A 16,184-nucleotide genomic window follows, 5' to 3' on the forward strand; every position below is an offset into this window, starting at 1 on the left:
ATACTGGGTGTCCTTCCTTGAAGAGAACCTCCCCCTATTAGAAAGGTGTCTTCTCTTAATTAAATCTTAAACTTGACAGATCCAACTGTTCATCGCAGTAGAGTCTGGGCAATGCTTTACCAAGGATTCTGTTTGTTAGCTTCTTCAGTGGCCAGGGATGTAATTAAATTAAATGCCGTCGTTCTAATGACATACATTTTCTGTTCCAGCTGCTTGAAGTTCCTTCTCTGCTTAATAGTTTAGCAATTATCTCTTTGGCCACCACTGACCTCCCCTGGGAATGGCCTGCCAACATGACCTGTACTCCTGACATTTTAGAGGAGTAAATTAGGAAGAACTCCTGCCATCTCAAGTAATGTCATGATGTGGCTTATTTATTTATTTATCAGAATGCAACATGGCTATCTCTTCTCACTTTAAATTAGGACTACTGGGGACAGGCACCATCAAGGTGGCCATCATTTACCAGAATGCCAGTTTCCAAAATTCTTAAATGTACAACATTCCGTAGTATAGACATTGTAAGAGGAAGGGAGACAAACTTTGTCATGATCCTGCAAAGAAGGCTAGTCTTGGGCAGAGCAAAGGCCTCGCATTCCCTCAAGGGCTCAAATTTAGATCCTGACATTATCTAAAGTGAGACTGTACAGTACCAGAGATTGCGTGTGTTAATAAATCATTTATCAAGTGTAAATAAACATTTTAAATACGCCACAATGTAATCCTGCTTTTGTATTGCTTTGTTTATGTGTTCATTTACAATATCAGGGACGGAAAAAAAAAAAAAGTTGTCTGAACCAGTCCCAACCTCTCGGAGGTCATGGCTCAGGGACCCACGACTAGTGGGGTCGGGATGAAAGGGGGACTTGGAAGGCGGGGTTTGGGCAGCAGGAGTTTCAGGGCCAGCTCCCAGGCCTCGGTGATTTGGGCTCTGCGCTCCCGCGGAGGCTCAGGGAAAGCGCTGCTAGAGTCAAACGGGCCCCGCGTAGCCCTGCCAACCCCGCCACCACCTGGAAGAGAGCATCCGGCGAAGCAGCCGCGAGACGCAAAATGGGGCGTGGCCGTGGGCGGAGTGGGGCGTGGCCTCGTGGGGATGGGGCGGGGCCTCGGGCGGCGCGAAGGAAAGGCCGGGGCGGGGACATAGTGGCTGGTCTGGCGCGAGGGATGGTGTCAGGCCCTGCCCCCACCCCCCGCTGGGAGCACCAGAGGTGACCTCGGCCTAGCGCTCCTGCTCCGGGCGGGGCCGGCGGCGGCGCCTCCAGGCCGTGGGCGCCAGTGGCCTGCTAGCGCCGGAAGGGCCGGGCCTGCGCGCTCCGGGGACTTGCGGGCCGACGGCGCGGGCGCGGGCCCGGCGGGAGGGGCTACGGCTGATCTGTTTTTCGTTTCCTCTTACACCCTTTCTCAGTGTCATCCTGAACACCGGAAGGTGCAGCGGCAGGGCTACGGACAGACCCACCCACTCTGCCCCTCTGTTGTGTGGCCACGAGGACGCCCATTCCTCTCTGGACTCCACCCATTAAAGCGGTTTCAGGGTACGCATATGGCCATCTGTCCCCAGAGTGAAAAGTCGGTGTTTAACCGTTTAGAAATGGGAACTTTTGGAGAAGGAGAAACACTCCCATGGGGCAGAGGAGTTTCCTGGGGAAGAGGCATAAGGAATTCACGGGTCCTCACTCGAGAAGCACCTCTTTACAGGTCCCCCGAGCGCGCAGGCCTGGCCCTTCTGGCGCTAGGAGGCCACCGGCGCTAGGAGGCCCCTGGCGTGCAGTTTGACAGGCCCCGGACCCCTGGATTTACCCCTTCCAGAGTTCGGGATGCTCGTCTGGGAACAGCTTAGGGGCCGGGCGGATTTCATCCACTTTAACAGCTTTGCGTCCTGATTTTTGTCTCCCATCTAGCTCTTCGGCTCTAGGTGCAGAGCTTCTCAGGGTTGGCTGGAAGCCACAGCCCAGCCTCCTGATGCAGTCTGAATCCAGCCGGTGTGAAGAGGAAACTCCTTCCCTCTCGTGGGGTTTGGATCCTGTGTTTCTAGCCTTCGCCAAACTCTACATCAGGGATATCCTGGACTTGAAGGAGTCCCACCAGGTGCCAGGTATGTGGCTGGTCGGCCTGGTGTGCTGCTCTGTGCTGCATCTGCACCCCACCCACCCTTCCCCAAAGCTACAGAAATCTGGGGCTTAGGGGCTTAGCAGAGCCTTTCCAGCTGCAGGCTTTGAAATTGACATAACCTGGATCCTCAAACAAGTTCATTTCTGTGCAAGTAAAAGCAGTCTCTTTTTTATTTTTTAAATAGATGCTTGGGGGAGTAACTTGGTACTAAAGAATGTTTTTTACCTGGGTTTGAGGTCTTTCATATTTAAAAATACTCAGTTTTTCTCTGGACCTTCTTGTGGTGGAAAGCTCAGGCCTTGCTCCCTTTCCTAACTTCACCACTTACCTGGCCTGGGCATGTGACTCACCTGTAAAGTTTAGGTGTCTTCATTGTAAAATGAGGATTAACCGTGCCTGATTTTCTTGTGGGGTTTGGTTTTATTTTGAATAGATGAGAATCAAAATAAAATAAACTCCTTGAGAGGGAGGACATCATGTGCCTTGTTCATCTATGTAATCCCAGCACTTAAACAGTGCCTGGCCTCTGGTAGGCTCTCAAGTAGTACTAATTGGAGCAACATTTTTTTAAATTAGAGTGGTGGTCACTAAAAATAGGATCTTCATACCCCCAAATATAGCAAATATAGTTTAGGGTAAATTTAAGTAATTTACATAGTTGTGGATGTATCTTCACATGTTTACTGTGCTATATGAGAAGTTTGGTTAACCTCTCTTTGCTATTTTGAATGAATAGAAAGCTATGAGTCAGAAGTAGTTCAGAATCTCAAGCATGCAGTTTTAATGAGACCACATTTTGTGTGTTTCCCGTTCTATGTACAGATATATTTGGATGACCTTATACTAAAGCCTTTTGTACAGATTTTTCACCACACCTTCATTTTCTAAGTATTGTTGGAAATGATCTGGTTTTTTCCTTGGAAGGCAGCCATCCTCCCCCACTGTTGTCTGTTTTCCAGAACAGTCTGGTAGTCTTCATAGCTCATCTCCTCAGGAAGAAATTAATTCACACCAAATGCCAGGCTTGCGTAAAGATCTTCTGTAGGTACTCAAGGAAGTATCAGGGATGCTATAGGAGCTTAACTCTTCCTGTGGGAGAAGAACTGTATAATGTATTAACAACAAACCAAGGAAAACTTCTCCCAGTGATCTTTGTTATGTCGCTGGTGGTAATGTTTCAGATGTAGTTTTTAAAATGAAACTGTTGTCAAACCCCAGTTTGTGTGCCTGACACACAGTGAGTCCAAACAAACCAAAACGTTGGAGTTTGGAGCAGAGAGAGGTTTATTGCAAGGGCCAAGCAAGGAGAACAGGCAGCTCAGGCTCAAAAAACCCGAACTCCCTCATGGTTTTCAGGGAAGAGTTTATTTATGTATGTATTTATTTATGGTTGTGTTGGGTCTTCATTGCTGTGTGTGGGCTTTCTCTAGTTGCGGCGAGCGGGAGCTACTCTTCGTTGCGTTGCACAGGCTCCTCATTGTGGTGGCTTCTCTTGTTGCAGAACATGGGCTCTAGGCGCACGGGCTTCAGTAGTTGTGGCACGTGGGCTCAGTAGTTGTGGCACACAGGCTTAGTTGCTCCGCGGCATGTGGGATCTTCCTGGACCAGGGCTCGAACCCACGTCCCCTGCATTGGCAGGCGGATTCTTAACCACTGCGACACCAGGGAAGTCCCCCCTCAGGGTAGAGTTTTTAAAAGCAACATTTGGGGTGAGGGCTACAGGGTTTATGACCTTCTTCTGATTGGTTGGTGGTGAGGTAACAGTGTGGTATTCCAGGAATTTCAATCATCAACCTTCTGGTTCTGACCAATCTGGGGTGTCAGCTTGTAGTTACCATACTCCACCTGGGTGAGGGTCTTAGTTCCTGCAGAACAACTCAAAGATGTATATCAGACTATTAGGTATATCCCTTGAGGGGGAACTAGAACTCTGTTTGATTGCTGCACTATTGTTTCTTGACTGCTTTTTCTTTGCTTCTGCATTCCCTCACTCCCCTAATTAGTAACTACTTGAACCTGCCCTTTGGAACTCAGGGAGGTCTAGGATCCTGAAGCCTTTTTCCTACAAAAAAGAAACGATGGGGGCTTCCCTGGTGGCGCAGTGGTTGGGAGTCCGCCTGCCGATGCAGGGGACATGGGTTCATGCCCCGGTCCTGGAAGATCCCACATGCCGCGGAGCGGCTGGGCCCGTGAGCCATGGCCGCTGAGCCTGCGCGTCCGGAGCCTGTGCTCCGCAACAGGAGAGGCCACAGCAGTGACAGGCCCGTGTACCCAAAAAAAAAAAAAAAAAAAGAAATGAGGGACACGGAAATGCTTTTGTATCCAGGAGGGCCCTGCTTGGTTTCAAAACCTCATGGTTGAAGAAGACATTAACCATAATTTCATAGAGTGATCTTCTTTAGACTATACTCTAGGGTTCTGAGGGGTGGGAAATGCTACTAGTTTAGGTTTTTATTTTTGTATTGTTTTGTTGTTGTGTTTGGTTTGGTTGTCATAAAAAAAAAGTAAACCTTTTATTTTGACTGCATAAAATTTAGAAATGTTTAAACAGCAAAGAATATCTTACACACACAAAAAGAAATAAATGTGTAATGAAGAATTTGGCTGGCCTGTGTTCGAGGTTCCTGGAAGATGTTTGGATTTCTGGAATGATAGGAGTGTTTTTGTTATTCATGGTGGACCCCTTGAACCACATCTGAGTTTATGCTGAAGAGGTGCCTCATGCTGGGCCGCTAGGTAGTTTCAGGGTGGGGGCCTTTCAGGCCTGAAAAACCAACCATGTGATTAGAGGGTTGGCTTTGAGCCAGGGGACATCAACCCAACCCCGCAGGAGGGGAGGGGGACTGGAGATTGAGTTGTCAAGTGGGCAGTGATTCAGTCAATCTTGCCTATATAATGAAACCCTAATTAAAACTCTGGACATTGAGGCTTCGGTGAGCTTTCCTGCTTGGTAATCATACTTGATGTGTCAGGGTGATGTGTCCTGAGGACATGGCAGCTTTATGCTTAGACTCTCCTAGACCTTGTCCTATGCATCTCTTCATTTGGCTAGTCCTGGTTTGTCCCCTTCATTATAAAACTGTAATCTTAAGTGTAGCACCTTCCTGAGTCCTGTGTGTCATTCTATTAAAGTATCAAACCTGAGGTTGTTGTGGAGGGTGTTGGTAGCCAGCTGCTCAGAAGTGTGCATGGCCCGAGGACCCTCAAACTTGGGGCTGATGCCTGAAGTGAGAGTCTCTTGTGGGAGACAGTGTCCTTAACCTGTGAAATTCAACCTTACCCTGGCTAGTTAGCGTCTGAATTGCCTTGCAAAGTGGTTGTAGAATGTCAACTCCCCGAAATTAACCTGTGAATTTAGAGTTAAACTAATAGAATATCGTGAAGTTTGACTGTGGTGGTTTGGTTAGGGATGTGTCCCCCGTGTCCCCTGCATTGGCAGGCGGATTCTTAACAACCTCGCCACCAGGAAAGTCCCAAAAGTACTTTTAAAAAAGAGAAAAAAGGCAGATGTCTTGCTGTGGGTGTGGCTGTCACTGCTGTGAAAGCTGAATCAAAGCTACCTGTGACCCTGGGTCCCTGAGCCCTTCCAGAGTGACCCGCCTCCTTCCTGGGGACCTGATGATCCAGGGGATGGATCCCCTGATATGGTTGGAGCTCTGTAGGCTGCATGTAGAACAAAGGCAGCAGGAGTGAAAGGACCACTTGGGAAAGGCTGCAAGTTAAACTCAGCATTAGCCAGTATCTGTTGTTATTTTCTTTTCTTAGCTCATCAAGCTTTCTCTCAGTCGATAGAGCTGCCATCCAGCTTTCTCAAGTTCTTTTCCCATAGAGGAGATTCTAGTGTGAAGGAAGTGGTTCTCTCCATTGCTTTTTCCATGTCCTCCTTTTTTATTTTTGTTTTTTTTATTTTTTGGCCACACTGTGCAGTATGTGGGATCTCAGTTCCCTGACCAGGGATCAAACCTGCACCCCCTGCATTGGAAGCGTGGAGGCTTAATCAGTGGACCACCAGGGAGGTCCCATCCATGTCCTCCTTCTTCTTGTTCAGGTTGTGCTTCTGACATGTATAGTTCAAGTTTCTATACACTGGGGCAACTTTCTTCTCTGTTTCCAAGCAGTTTATATCCTCCTCAATCAATTTTCTCTTTGTGATTTTATTCAAACCATCTGTTATTTTCTGCTAACTTGTCCTCCATTGTTCTTTTTGTGTTGCTTTTATGATGTTTTTCCTTGTTTTTTGCATCATTGAGCGACTCTCTCCTTGAAGATGAGCATTGTCAGTCTATGAGATGAAAGTTTAGGGGCTTCCTTGGTGGCGCAGTGGTTAAGAATCTGCCTGCCAATACAAGGGACACAGGTTCGAGCCCTGGTCCGGGAGGATCCCACATGCCGCGGAGCAGCTAAGCCCATGCGCCACAACTACTGAGCCTGTGCTCTGGAGCCCGTGAGCCACAACTACTGAGCCCACGTGCCACAACTACTGAAGCCTGTGTGCCTAGAGCCCATGCTCCACAGCAAGGGAAGCCACCGCAATGAGAAGCCTGCGCACCGCAACAAGGAGTGGCTCCCGCTTGCCGCAGCTAGAGAAAGCCCGCACACAGCAGTGAAGACCCAATGCAGACAAAAATAAATTAAAAAATTAAAAAAAAAAAAAAAGTTTAGGGGGCTCCCTTTTCTTTTTTCAAGAAAGTCTACTGTGTCCTCCAGTGGAGGCCTGTTCAGGTTTTTTCAAGTGTTGCCCAGTGCAGAGTTGGTAATGTTGGAGGACTGGCATCTACCACAGGTGACTTGACGACTTTGTTGGCTTGTGTCGTCAGTCCAGTCTTCTCTGTATACTTGCCTTTTCTGTATACTTCAGCCAAGGCAGAACACCTTTTGGCTGGCTCTTTTCCCCTTCTTAAAGCGTGTGGGCTCTTCATTATAAAAACCACCATAGCAGCACATACCAGGGTGTCCCAGGAAGACCCAAAGAATCCTGGGGCTTGTCTCAAGCTTTCAACGTCACCAGTAGAGCACCCCACAGTGGCTTCTGGACCAGCTGGAAAGACTCTTCAGGGGCAGGCAGCAGGCCCTCCATGGGTCCACAGGGCCTCCCGCTGCTGGTGTCCTGGGAGCCACACCAGCCACGCAGAGCCCTGGGGGGTGTACCGTCTCTGATGGTACCAGGAGCACACTGTCTCTAATGGCCGGCAACCAGGACAGACCATCAGTTAGGCTGGGGGAGACAGAGGCCAGTCAGGTTCTAGGAAAGAGCTCTCTCTAACTTGGCTCTGCTCAGCGCACAGATAGAAAGTCCAGCGCATTTGGGGAAGTAGAAAGGGCTGACTGCAGCCAGAGACCAGTCTGGAGCTCAGGCCACCCTCATCCCCCCGCCCCAGCCCCACAGCAAAGCTGGACCAAAGCAGGGCCATACCATAGCCCGTCTCTGCACACAAGCATGTCAGGGCATGATGGTGGGGCACACTTCAGCACAGGATGCCATGCCCCTGACCCTGGCGTAGGCTCATTCTCCCCATTTAAACTTCCCTTCTGCTGCAGTAAGCCCGAGTCTGCCAGCAAAGGTCCTATGGGGGTCACCCTCCCCTGAAGGTGCCCTCTCTCCTTTGTGTCTGATCAGTGCAGGCAGGCAGGGCTGGAGGACTGAGGGTCTCCCCACAGGTCATCACAGGGTTTCAATGGTAAGAACTCAGGAGAAGTCAGTCAGAACTGTCCTGCTCTTAAGATTTCATGGATCTTCTGTGGAACCAGTTTGACCCTATTCAGTCCAAGTGTTCCTGGAGGGAAGCGATTCTGCTCCGGGGATGACACAGGGACCCAGGCTCCTTCCCTCATGTGGCTGTGCCGTTTCAGCTCTTGGCCCCCAAGGTTGCCCTCTGCACGGTCTCCAGTCCACTAAGTCATCTTTAGAAGTTTGCCTCTGCTAGGGGGAGGGCCTGGGTGAATTTGACATCTTCAAACCACGTCTCACTCCCCTGGAATCTCTGGCTAACTGAGGCTCAGAAGCTCCTTGTCCATCCCCTGGGGACTCGGGCGATTGGTCCCCAGCCCCTTTACCCACATGGGAAACAAGAGAACCATCAGTGGAGGCCATTCTGGGGGTTCTGAAGGGCTTCAGGGTTCAGGCTGCGGGGTCCCCTCCCCCCATGGATGTGGAGAAGACAGACTCTGACTATACTTGGCGAGGACCAGAGAGGGTGAGGGTGGCCAAATACCTGAAGTGATGACTGATTCTTTTTTTTTTTTTTTTTGTGGTACGCGGGCCTCTCACTGTTGTGGCCCCTCCCGTTGCGGAGCACAGGCTCCGGAGGCGCAGGCTCAGTGGCCATGGCTCACGGGCCCAGCCACTCCGCGGCACGTGGGATCTTCCTGGACCAGGGCACGAACCCGTGTCCCCTGCATCGGCAGGCGGACTCCCAACCACTGCGTCACCAGGGAAGCCCATGACTGAGTCTTTGTTTGCAATTCATGTATTTATTTGAAAAGGAAGTCGCCATTTAAAAGTTTATAGCCTCTTTCTGAAAGTAAAGAATTCGGTCATCGTAGGGAGAAAAAAAATGGCTGGAGAGGATTTTAGTCCAGACTCTTTAGCTGCAGGTGACAGGAACACAACGCAAGTAGCTTAAGCCCAAAGAGGCAGTTCAGGTAAGGATGTTGGGGGCCCCACGGGAGCCGGGACAGCGCTGGGGTCTCGGATGGGAATTGAGGGCTCACCGCTGCCAGGAGTCCCTCTGTTCCATCTCCGTCACGGAGTCCAAAAAAGGCCTCCGGGAGTCGGTGGGTAGGGTTCTTCCTCTCACGCTTCTCTTCTGGCGGGAACCTGCCTGCTGGCATCTGTTGCCTAGGCTTTGAAAATAGAATTTTAAAAAGAGAAGTTTTTGAGTCGTAATCTACTGGCCCCAAAGGGTAGTGTTTTGTAACCTAATCATCTTCTCTTTTTCTTAAAAAAAAAAAAGTGCTACTGCTAATTCGTAGAAATGATGACTGGTTTCCTAGAAAAGCCAGAGAAGCCTTTTCTCGTGGTTTCCTCTCTTTCCTTTTCCAGTCCCTCAAAATACAGTACTGTGTTGTGTCTCATAATACTGCCGCTGTTTTTAGGCCCTTATGAGAGTTCTACAGGCAGGTGCATTTCATTCTCACAAGTGGAAAGAAGATTGACCACATCTAGTTGGACAATATTGGTTTTCTCTTTTCTGTGCTAGTACAAGCTTCTTTAAAGCCACACTTTCTACTTATAACCCTTGAGGAAAAGACATCTGAATTTCTTGGGGTTTGGCATTTGTCAAGAGCTGATTCTTAAGTCTGAAATTTTAGCAAGCAGCATGCCACTGATTTTTGACACAGTTAACATTTACTGAAGCAGAAAATGTCATCATACGTTATATGGACTTTGCCTTTTTTTCCCTTTAATTTCAGGTGTATTTTTTTACAATGGGCATCCAATAAAACAGGTAGATATCTTGGGAACTGTAATTGGAGTGAGAGAAAGAGATGCTTTCTACATTTGTGGAGGTAAGAACAATTGTGTCTGACATTGAGTTTATGTGGAAGGACCCCACTTAACTGGACATTGTATTTGAAGCAACCCCAGCCTTTCAGAGCAGCTGGGGCCTCTCATAACCCCCATGCACTTGTCCTCTATTGGGAACCATTTGCAGCCACCAACATGGACTAAGTGTAAAATGAGGCAACGGGTGGGAATGATACTGATGAATATTGTCAGGTGACAGCTGCTGGGGAGCTAGGAGGCAGAAGAATTAAACTACAGTCTAGGGTCACTGGTTGATCAGGGACAGATACCTGATACCTAGGGCATAGCTATAAATAGCAAAGGATGGTGATATATGTTTATATTGATACCTTTAAAATAAAAAGGCCAGATTAACATTAAAGTAGACTCTTTAAGAAGACAAGGAGATATGAAAAATAATTTATAAGATTTATATCCAGAACAGTTAAAAAAAAAAAAGCTTTTTGGTACCCAAAGGGATAAATATCCATTATCGGAAAATTTCCCTTCCCTTTTGATGATAGAAACTAAATAAAGGGTTTCTGTAGTTTGGACACCAGTGAACTATTAGGATATGATTTTAGTGTCATGGGTCTTGACTTTTTTTTTGCATTGAGTTTAATGTAATCATTTTAATATATTGCCTAAGATTCTCTGTAGTTAAGAGGCCAAGCTGGATATTTTGTGGGAAGCTTAACTTTGAATTCCAACCTTTGCTATAATTGACATTGTCACTTTTTGTTGTATTCACTTGGATTTGTATTCTTTTTCTACTTGGGGAAAAACAGAAGGCAGTTGAACTAGGTGACCAAGAACATTTCATTGGCAGTCTGTGCATGACTGATAATTTACAGATACAATTTCTTCAACATATATTCATTTTCCTGGGGATGATTGTCTTGTGCTTATAAAATAACATGTGAGAGATGAGATTTCTCATGCCCTCTGCTTTTTCCCAGCTTGTATTTTTTTAAAACTCTGAAATAGATCACCTTGTCATGCATCCCCATACTGGATCTCTTCTCTGCTTTATTTTACCATAGATACTGGTTCTCTTTTTCTCCAGGCAGTTCAACAAACATTCACTAAGTTCCTACAGCATACCCAGCTGCTGGCAAGTACGTTATCTGTACTTCCTCTCCAAGTACCAGTGATGAAATGATAGTATCTGTCAGTTTACAGAGCACTTATGCATGCATAATTTCATGTTATTCTCCTCCCAGTCTTTTGAAATGGAAAAGACAGATTATTATTTCCATTTTATAGATAAGAAAACTAAGGTTCAGTTACTTGCTCAAGGTTCCACTGATGGGTCCAATCTCTTTACTAACTCCAGTGTGCTGTGTAGTCTCCATAGAACTCAAATTCTAAAAGAAAAAGAGATTTTTCTATCAGTGTTACTCAGGGGCTGGGGGCAGGGAGGGATGAATAGGTGGAGCACAGAGGAAGTTTAGGGCAGTGAAACTATTCTGTATGGTTCTGTAATGGTGGATGTGTGTCATTATACGTTTGACCAAACCCACAGGATATACAACACCAAGTGTGAACCCTAGTGTAAACTATGGACTTTGACTGATAATGATATGTCAATGTAGATTCATCAATTGAAACCAATGTACCACTCTGGTGGGGATGTTGGTAATGCGGAAGCTATACGTGTGAGGGGGCAGGGGATAATGGGAAACCTCGGTATCTTCTGCCCACTTCTGCTGTGAACCTAAAACTGCTCTAAAAATAAAGTCTATTAAAAAGTTTTTTTTAAAAAAAGATTTTTCTCTGTCCCATGCCCCTCCTCCCACCCCCCCCCCCCCCAAAATCAGCTGCATCTGGTTTTTAATTTTCTGATTTTTAGATCAGAATGAGGCTATTTGAGGACATCAGTCCTGGCTGCAGAACCAGGCCAGATATAATCTGGCCTGCAGAAACAGGCCAGATATAATGCCTCTGACCTAAAGGGGTTTCATTTAACCCCTTTTCCCTTCATAAAGAGATGAAGGCAATATGGCTGACTCTTCCCCAATAAACATTTCTCTTAGACTGGATGTCGTGAGAGCATGGCACATCTGTGGTTTGTGGGGAAATGAAAAGCGTCTGAAGGCTGAAGTAATTGAGAGTATAAACACTTGGGACTTTAATTCCTGTGAGGCCTGTTCAAGAGAGAGCTGCACATACCCTGCTGTTCTCAGGCCCAGCTTGGCTCTCGGACCACCTGCCAGGTGGCTACTCCTGCTGTCCCAGGTCCTCTTCCTCCTGACTCACTGCAGGCCTATATGCTGGGGTTGCTTCCTGCTCACCCTGATTCGTCCCATGGCTGAAACAAAAGGCCGGCAGCCCAGGCCATGCTGCCCAGCTAGGGAGGACACTGCCCAGCATGGCAAGAACACTCCCTTTCCAGGGCCTTCCAGTAGCCAGGCCTCAGGATGCCAGGGCGGTGTCTGCTGGGAGAGGTTACCAACCAGGAAGTCAGAGAGTTTGGTGGCAGTGCCCTGAGCACACAGAGCACCTGGCAGCAACTCAAGCTCAGACCTAGAATCCTGGGAGACTACAGTCAAGACCAGAATGACCTCACATTTTCTAGAACAAATACTCATGTGCCAATATTTTTTGACTTAGAATTATAAGGCAAAGTTTTAAACTGGCCAGAGAAGTAGTGTGCCTAGAAGTGTCATACATTATTTTTTAACTCAAAATGTCCTTATTGATTTTTTTTTTTTGCTTCTTAAAATGATACTCACTATAAAATAAAATTTAAAGCTAGAGAAAATTTTAATGAAGTACATAAAGCTCATGTGAAATGCTGTAAATCAGATAAAAACAATATCAGTGTTTAGGTGAACATCCTTCCTAGTTTTTCTAACATGTTCCTAATATGAAGAAATATAGATATGCCTTATTTCTTTCTGTTTTTAATGTTTCTGGAATTAGGCTTACAGTCAATGTATACATTGAATATGGGGTTCCTTCTACATACTCCAAAAGAAACTGCTATTAGCATTTTAATGTCTTAAGGTCATTTCTGTCAAAACACACTATTTAATGTTTTACATAAATTAGCTTATATATGATATATATGACTATATATATATAATTTCTGTTTTGCAATGAGATTAATAGCAATGACCATGGATCTTCATTATAACTTTGTATTCTCATGTGCCATGCCATTGTAATTTATTTAACCACTTATATATTTATAAACATTTAGGTTATTTCCAACTTCCAGAACTATAAACAATATTATAATGAACAGCCTTATACAAAATATATATATCTGTGCATTTGTTCCATTTTTCTCTTCAGGATAAATTACTGGAAGTAAATACTAAGTCAAAGGATATAAACATTTCAAAATTTGATAGACATTTCCAAACTTAGTCTTTAGAAATTTGGTATGAATTTACACTCCTGCTAACAGCATATGAGGGTATCAGTATTTTTAATATTTGTCTTCTAGTAGTTGAGAAGTTATTTAAATTTGCTTCTTTTTTCTGGTAACTAGTGATTTAGCGTACTGACAAATGTCTGCTGGTCATTTTTGTACCTTCCATGAATGGCGTATTCTTTTTCTTTGCCACTTTTTCTCTTATAGTTTTGGTCTTTTCCTTATTAATTTTTATGAGTTCTTTATATATTAAGATATTAACTCCATTATTTGGAAAATTGCTATACAGAGTTAGTTTTTAGTTGGTCAAATATATCAGACTTCTAGAATGAGTTGTGATTTTCAGGTCTGTTTAAAGAAGTCTCCCCCCACCAACTGTAAGCCCAGGATTGAAAGTATTCACCCATATTTTTTTCTCATCTTCTTAAGTTTACCTATATTGTATTTAATAAAATAAAATCTATCTAGAATTTATTTTAGTATAAGAAGTATTCTTCTCAGCTTCTGCTTTAAACACAGATTTAAACAAGCAATAAAGAAATTTTGCCATATGTTTCTTCTATATTACATGTGTTTTTACAACAGTCTAGCTGATGATTTTTTAAAAATCATTAAGCCCACCGAACCCATGTTGATCAACCTCTGTTCTGAGATTGTCAGAAATTAGGCCAAGAGAAACACCTCTCATCCTTGATCCTATCATCCTTGAAACTTCTGCAAATTTTTCTGCAGTTATAAATCCAAGTACAATGGAAATTCTTTTTTTTTTTTTTTTGCACTGTGGCTAAAATAAGCCAGACCAATACTGCTTGTGTGAACAAGGTATAATTATTTTTTATTATGAAAATAAAACTTTGCCCTTCTGTGATACGCTTAGCTTTCCTTACATCCCCTGCAGTGGTAAGGACAGGGTAGAAGCTCTTTCAAAGAGAAGCCCAGGCCAGAAGACTTGGGATGCTTTGTCTTGGTAAGTCAGCAAGCTATCGAGAGAGCGCATGGTGACAGATGGCTGTGCTCTGAGTGCCTCTAACCACAGATCAGGCAATGGTCTCTGGTTGCAGGTTGCAGTGCAAGGCTGATTTTACATGTTAGCAGATACTGAGATCTTTGCACTTAACTTCCTGAGGACACCATTTTTAGGAGAGGTTAATACCCTTGAGATAGGGTAAGAGAAGTGCTGACTACATTCTGCTGGGCTCATGTATTACACTGACATTGCAGACAAGCAATTCCCACTGGACTGTGGTGAGAGATTATTTCTAAGGGTGGAAGAAAAGTTTGCTCAGGGATTTGCCCAACCAGGCTATTGAAAATGTCGTCTTACAGTTCGGCTGAATGCAATGGCAATGTGCTAATTCACCTGTAACGCCCATATCTCTGTTCTACACTTTTGCGCTTCTCTTGCAGTGGATGATAGCACTGGAGTTATAAACTGCATGTGCTGGAAGAAATTGAATAATACCAGATCCTCATCAGGTAATTTTATTTGCCACGCTTCTTTACCTTTACAGCTAACCAGTAGATTTTACTTAGGGTAGCTCAGCAGAGTAGCTGGAGTACTAATTTTCACATTTATTCATTGGTGAATTACATTGATCAACTTGAAGCACTACACCCAGAGTTTTGGCTGCTCTGCAAACTGATACTAGTGGGGAGCCAGTTGCTTTTCTGGCTCTCTTTTCTTTGGTGCTCACTTCCTCCTAAGCCTACAGGAATGTGAATAGGTTACTAGAAGTTTCAGTGTTTCATTTTTACCATGACATTATTCCACAAGTCAAGATAGTTTAGCCTAATTGCTGATCAGGTGAGAATCCCCTTGCTCTGGGCATATCACTTGACCAAAGCTTTTTTGAAAGCTTTTGCCCTGACATGGTTGCCACTAACATCTATGCTCCCATGATCTAAATTTTCTGAAATCTCTAGCTTGTTCAAACAAATATGCCAGGAGTTCTAAGACTGATGAGAAGGTAAGGTAGGATTCCCTTGAAGTTAGCCGTTAAATAATATTAAATAATATAAACTAAAAAAGAACTTTAAAATAGTATATTGAACTCATTGACTATAACTGAAACAGCATTTGGAATTTCTTGAGTCTGTTTTAATAGTCCTTAGGTAGTTTTTTGAGTTGCATAAGTTCATAATATATATCAAAGTATATATTGTGCAATAGTGGTGATCATTTTTGGTTCTAGAGAAGCTATGGAAACTGGGGCCTTGTTTTTCTCTGTTTTATAGCATATGCATTATGATGCCATATACACTGGGGTTATTCAGTAAATATTACCTGCTCTGATATCTAACATCTACTATCTATGTCCTCCTGTTATACGCGTGGTAAGAATGTGTAACACTTGGAGTAGTTTCTTTTTCTTTTTGACATTACCTGTCAGAATCTCAACTTCCTACTTTGACTGTACTGACCAGTGAGATGCTCCTTTGCTTAATTTTCTGATGTATTTATATTTAGAATTTGGCCATCACTGATGTATTTATATTTAGAATTTGGCCATCACTTTCATATAACTTTGGTATTCCTATTTCCTAATTTGGGAACATCTATATCAGTGGTACTACTTAGTACTACTTAGTACCACTAAGCTTTGCAGATTAGAAAAAACTTAAGGCAGACAACAGGTTTTTGTGCAGATATCTCACAGGTAAGAAATAAACCTATATGACAATCAGATATTTGAACTTTCATATATGTCCAGGGTATTAAGATTATTTGCAGATTTATGGTTGTGGTATTGTCACGATCTTCAATCAGAAGGTGTAGTTTCAATATGCATACTTGTTTTAAACCAAGGGTCAGCGGACATTTTCTGTACAGGGCCAGACAATAATTGTCTTCTGGTTTGTGGGCCATATGGTCTGCATCTCAACTGTTCAACACTGCCATTGTTAACACCAAAGCAACTATAGACAGTACATAAACAAACAAGCATGGTTGTGTTCTAATAAAACTTTATTTACAAAAACAGATTGTGGGTAGATTTGGTCCATGGGTTGTAGTTTGACTGTTGTTTTCGACATTGTTTTAATTTTCAAAATCAACTCTTTTTTTAAAAAATAAATGGCAGCAGAAATATTATATGATTCAGTAATTTTTTAGATAAAATGTCTATTAATACTGAAAGTGAGATTTTTTTAAATATCTGTAAGTAGATGAATAGATGAACAGTCACA

The 16,184-nt window shown here is 44.2% G+C and overlaps 1 protein-coding gene across 6 annotated transcripts in view; it reads left to right on the forward strand.

The window, feature by feature from the left end:
* Positions 1-731: 731 nt before the first annotated feature.
* Positions 732-16,184, forward strand: part of STN1 (STN1 subunit of CST complex) — a 44,547-nt gene continuing 29,094 nt past the window's right edge. For 5 of the 6 annotated variants that reach the window (XR_013824411.1, XR_013824412.1, XR_013824413.1 and 2 more), the window contains exons 1-4: positions 732-1,532; positions 1,899-2,092; positions 9,523-9,618; positions 14,406-14,474. Coding sequence is in view for 3 of the 6 variants with exons in the window: in XM_079901015.1 (XP_079757141.1) it covers positions 1,960-2,092; positions 9,523-9,618; positions 14,406-14,474 (298 nt within the window). In the remaining 3 variants the exon portion in view is untranslated. Of the gene's footprint in view, positions 1,533-1,898; positions 2,093-9,522; positions 9,619-10,682; positions 10,735-14,405; positions 14,475-16,184 lie in introns of those variants that run through there. The other variant, XM_079901017.1, reaches the window with a different exon arrangement.

Source organism: Stenella coeruleoalba (assembly GCF_951394435.1).
Source record: "Stenella coeruleoalba genome assembly, chromosome: 16".
Classification (NCBI taxonomy): Eukaryota; Metazoa; Chordata; class Mammalia; order Artiodactyla; family Delphinidae; genus Stenella; species Stenella coeruleoalba.